Source organism: Charadrius vociferus, unplaced genomic scaffold (genome assembly GCF_000708025.1).
Source record: "Charadrius vociferus isolate BGI_N301 unplaced genomic scaffold, ASM70802v2 scaffold163, whole genome shotgun sequence".
Taxonomy (NCBI): Eukaryota; Metazoa; Chordata; class Aves; order Charadriiformes; family Charadriidae; genus Charadrius; species Charadrius vociferus.
In genome coordinates, this window is record NW_009648332.1 from 3,038,766 (window position 1) to 3,043,369 (window position 4,604).

The 4,604-nt window shown below is 45.0% G+C and overlaps 1 protein-coding gene across 1 annotated transcript in view; it reads left to right on the top strand.

Moving 5' to 3' along the window:
• The first annotated feature begins 2,061 nt into the window (after window positions 1-2,061).
• TXNDC12 (thioredoxin domain containing 12 (endoplasmic reticulum)) overlaps window positions 2,062-4,604 on the top strand; it is an 8,718-nt gene continuing 6,175 nt past the window's right edge. The window contains exons 1-2 of the mRNA XM_009884829.1: window positions 2,062-2,149; window positions 2,826-2,886. Coding sequence (XP_009883131.1) covers window positions 2,062-2,149; window positions 2,826-2,886 — 149 coding nt within the window. The remainder of the gene's footprint in view (window positions 2,150-2,825; window positions 2,887-4,604) is intronic.

The following is a 4,604-nucleotide window of genomic DNA, read 5'->3' on the forward strand; positions in this document are numbered from 1 at the left end:
CACAAGCACGCCCGCGGATTGGCCGCGCCGCCGAATGGCATTTGCATGGCGGCGGGGGCGGGGGCGCGGGGAGGCGTGCTGGCGGCGCGCGGCGCCTCCTGGGAGGTGTAGTCTGTGGGGACGGGCGGGGGAGAACTCCGACCCGGGAGGTGGCGGCTCCGAACGTGTCCCCGGGCTCGGCCCCCTTTGGCGAACCCTCCTTCATCCGCGAGTGGGTTTTACCTTCTCCCCCAGCAACTCTCGAGAGTAGCGGGACAAAAGGGTTTATTTGGGAGAAGATAATAAATCCGGAACCGCCACCTCTCAAACACAGCCATAGACAGAACTGCACCATGAGAGCTGCGTATGGCAGAGGTTTACAGCACTTCCCCTTCAGCACACAGGGAACGCCAGCGCAGGCTTTCCTTGATAATCTCGCTGGTCCCAGGACAGACACGGATGAGAGAAAATTAGCAGGCATTTCTCAAAAACAGTCACTACAACAGGACAGCAGCAACGTAATGTGGACACCTGGGATTTCTCCAAGGGAAACAAAAGCCCGTTCCTCAAGCATTACATCAGCAAAAAGGACAACAGACAAACCTAACAGCACCAACAGCTGATGGAGCTTTTCCATCGTGCCTTATTTCAGGCAACACTTTGATGACAAGAGTAGAGGAACTGGAAACGCCAAGATAATTCCAGTTTTCTTGCCACTGTCTTTTCCAGTGACTGTTACAGAAAACTGGTAACTTCGTGCTGAGTGGTTGAGTGCCTCATCTATGGATTGCTGCATGGGTAAATAAGCGGGGTATCTTCAAGTAAATAAAAGAATACGCTTACCTTTTTCAAGGGAAGTACTTACTCCAAACTGGACTCAAAGACCCATCGAGAAAGGGTCCACAAGCTCTGCGTCACTGGCTGCAAGTACTTTTGCTTTCAACACAACGTAGTGGCAGTACTGACCTCTACTACGATTTATTCAGAGTAGCTCAATTAAATGCAGCCAAAAAGGGCAGAAGAAAAGCAGAGATTTCCTCTGAGTTTCCTAAGCCCCGTCAGCCCTGCCCGGCCTCCCGCGGCTCCTGCCCGGCGACGGACGGACGGCTCTTCCCTCCCGCCCTCGGCTTCCCTTCTCCTTCCTGATCGCTCCTCGCCTCTCCTCTGGCTCGCCGTGGCCTCCCTGTGTAATTGCCGTGTGTAATAGCCCGGTTCAGTCGGGGTGCGCCGGGGCCCTGAGCTTCCCCCCAGGTGGTGGCTTTAACCTTTTTTAGGGGTAAGTCTCCTCTTCAGGGCTGGCGGTAACTCAGTTTGATCAATGACAGCAAAGCTTTGTGGTGTGGATCCCAGTCATTCCCTTTTTCGTTGTACACTGAATTCCTCGGGTGACTTTCATTCAAAGGAAACATTCCGCAACGTGTTGTGTAATGCTTTTAAAAACACACTGAAGCTCTCCACAAAGTCAGTTTTTGTTTTAAAAACCAGAAGAGCTTTCAAAAAGTGTTTCCTAGCTAGAACAATAGAAGGTTTTCCCTGTTTTAACATGTTGGCCTTTGAATGAAATAGCTGACGTGTCTGTATTGTGAGTAAACATGACTTCTGCTAACCCAACCGTTTTTTGCTCTGCTACGTTCATCTGGTACAAACGTAGCCTTGTGTCTGAAGCTGCTTCTGCAGCTGATATGTGTGTGATTGGACACGGACACAGCATCCCCGCCTCACTGCTAGCCCAACTAAATATTTGATGTGTTGTGTCATATATGTTCACAGTTGTTCATATCAGGAAAGAAGATAAGGTAATAAAAATACTGTGCCAACAGTTCAGACCTCCCGGATGCTGAACTAAGGAGCCACAAGGTTTTGCTGACCCTGTTCTTGGCTTTCCCCAACTTTTTTGCCATAGTTGTCTGCTGGAGACAGTGTCCACTTTCCCCTCTGTCAGCACTGGGCAGCTCCCAAAATTTGCCCCCCTCAGCACCCTGGGCACTGGGGGTTGCTGACTAATCTGAACTCTCAGCATTGGGAAAGGGCAAGCCGAGGCTGATGTTTGGTCATCCAGCAGAGCCCTGCGTTACTGGAGCGATGGGACTTGAGGAGGTCTTCCAAGGGAGTTCCCCTGTGAACCATTTCCAGATCTCCTTTGTCTCAGCTCTCCATGGCTTTTGGCCATGTGAGGTAGTGCCGTGCTGGCTACAGTGTCGAAAAACCTGGCAGTCCTTGTTTTGCACTTACTAAACGTACACTCGCTCACTCTTACCTCAACTGACACTTGTTATCTGGGTATGGGATAAAGTATTTCCCGTGTGGTTCAGTCATCGTAACATTCCAAAATCTGTGTAATGGTGTTCTTTCTTACTCTTCAATGATATAATAAAATCAGCAGTAATACTTGGCATAATAGTTTTAGAGCAACTAATGATCATATGTTAGCCTAGGAATTTTTAAGTTTCGCTTTAGTTCACATTCAGTGGGATTTAGGAAGCCAAATGCTGACATGTTTAATTTGTCACTAATCAGTTAATAAATGTTCACAGATTCAAAAAGAATGGGGAATAATCAGAAGACCCTTCGATTTTAATCTCTGTTTGGGGGATTTTGGTATCATTTCAATATATATAAAAATATTCATGAGTGTGGTATGGTTTTGTTAATTAATTTCAGAGGGATTCCTCGTAAGACTATGTAGGTTGTAAGTATTTGTAGAAGTCTTTCCAGGACTGGGATTACAGTTGGCTTTAAAAAAAGAATATAAAATGAGTTGAAAATATTCTTAAGGGTTGGACTGGTTTCCTCTGTTAGTTGACATGTTAAATTATGCAGCATTTTTAAAACCTTCTCTCTGACAGGTTTTGGAGATCATATTCATTGGAGAACACTAGAAGATGGGAAGAAAGAAGCAGCAGCCAGGTATGTTATCTAGTTTTAAATACAGAAAAGTGTCTTTAAAAATATTCACAAAGATTCTGTATCAATCGTAAATTTAACCACAGAAAATAGTGATTATTAACAAACATGAAGGTGGTTTAGGAGACTATTCAGATCCCTATAGCTTATTGGAGAGAAAATAGAGTTTTGTTACTTTGCACCACTTAGGTTTAATCACTGCAGTCTAATTAAATGATTGAAGTCCCAGCACGTCTTTGAAATGAGAAGAAAATAACAGTATTTATCATAGTAAAGAAAAATATGGTTCTTAAACCTACAAACACATGTTTAAGTAGTACTTCAATCAATGCCTTCGAACTCAGCAGTGCTAATAGCTTCGGTAAAATTCCGCGTGCCTGTATAGATGAGGTCTCAGTGTGAGATGAGTTACTTTGTTACCATCTGCAGAAAAAGGCTGAAAGTTTCAAACTGTAGTGAAGTGATAAGTTGTTTAAGTGAAGCTTTTCTGAGTTAAGTTTAAACTCTAAAAAGAACACTGTCTCTATGAAAAGGTAAAAAATGACATCTTGACACATTTTTTTCTCCGAATTTCTTCTGTTTCTTCTTATACTGTGAGAAGGAAAATCGCATGCTTATAAATTCTACTAGTACTTTTGAATTTATAACTTAGATCTGACAATGCTGGCATGAGCAGAAATTCATTATGCCTTCCAGTTTTACTGTTTTATTGAATTCTGCTCTCAAACTGATCCATCTAGTGAGTTCTAGCATAGGCACCAAATTAACCCAGATGGTACAGTTCAGAAGTCTTACAAGTTTTTATAACTAGATATTTTAGCATTTATTTGATATACCTGTGCAAAAAAAAAAAAAAAAAAAAAGACAATTTCAATATTCCCAGGAATATTTGTAGCATTACTTTGCAGCGAAGCAGAGGAAGCTTTTAAAATGAGACAGAGGAGGGAGGGTGAGCTCTCAGGTTTAGGCAGGGTAAGTGTTTCTGCTCAGAAACAGCCCCAGAGCAAGGGACGGCTGTAATGCACACCGTTTCCTTTCATAGAATCATAGAAAGATTTGGGTTGGAAGGGACCTTGAAGATCATCCCACCCCCCTGCCATGGGCAGGGACACCTCCCACTAGACCAGGTTGCTCCAAGCCCCATCCAGCCTGGCCTTGAACACCTCCAGGGATGGGGCAGCCACAGCTTCTCTGGGCAACCTGGGCCAGTGTCTCACCACCCTGAGTAAAGAATTTCTTCCTAATATCCAGTCTAAATCTACTCTCTTCCAGTTTGACCTGCTTACCGGTTTGAGTTCAGCAGCATTTAAGTGTTAGTGAATTGAAGGTTTTGGAGAAACTAAACCAAACAACCAAAAAAAAAAAGATAAAAAGAGAAGCAAACCTAAAAAGCAGATTTTTGTTCTAAGTCTGACCTTGGGTGAGGAGATGAAAAGTTATGCGAAATGATCTGTTGTGCAGCAAGTGAGATGGGTCAGCGCCAGTGGTGTAGGAAGTTCCAAGACTTTAAATCGATTTCAGGTCTGTAAATCAAATCTGGACGTGTCGGAGATGCCCGAGACACTTGGGTTTGGGTTCGCGGTGGGCGAGGGTGGGGATCCCGCGTTCCTACAGCTACTGGGGTTAGGGTCTCGGCGGCAACCGTCGGGCGGTCGCCCTTTTCGGCAGACGCCCCGCAGGACGGAGTCCTTGTGCCGCTGTACCGAGGGTCCCCTCACCCG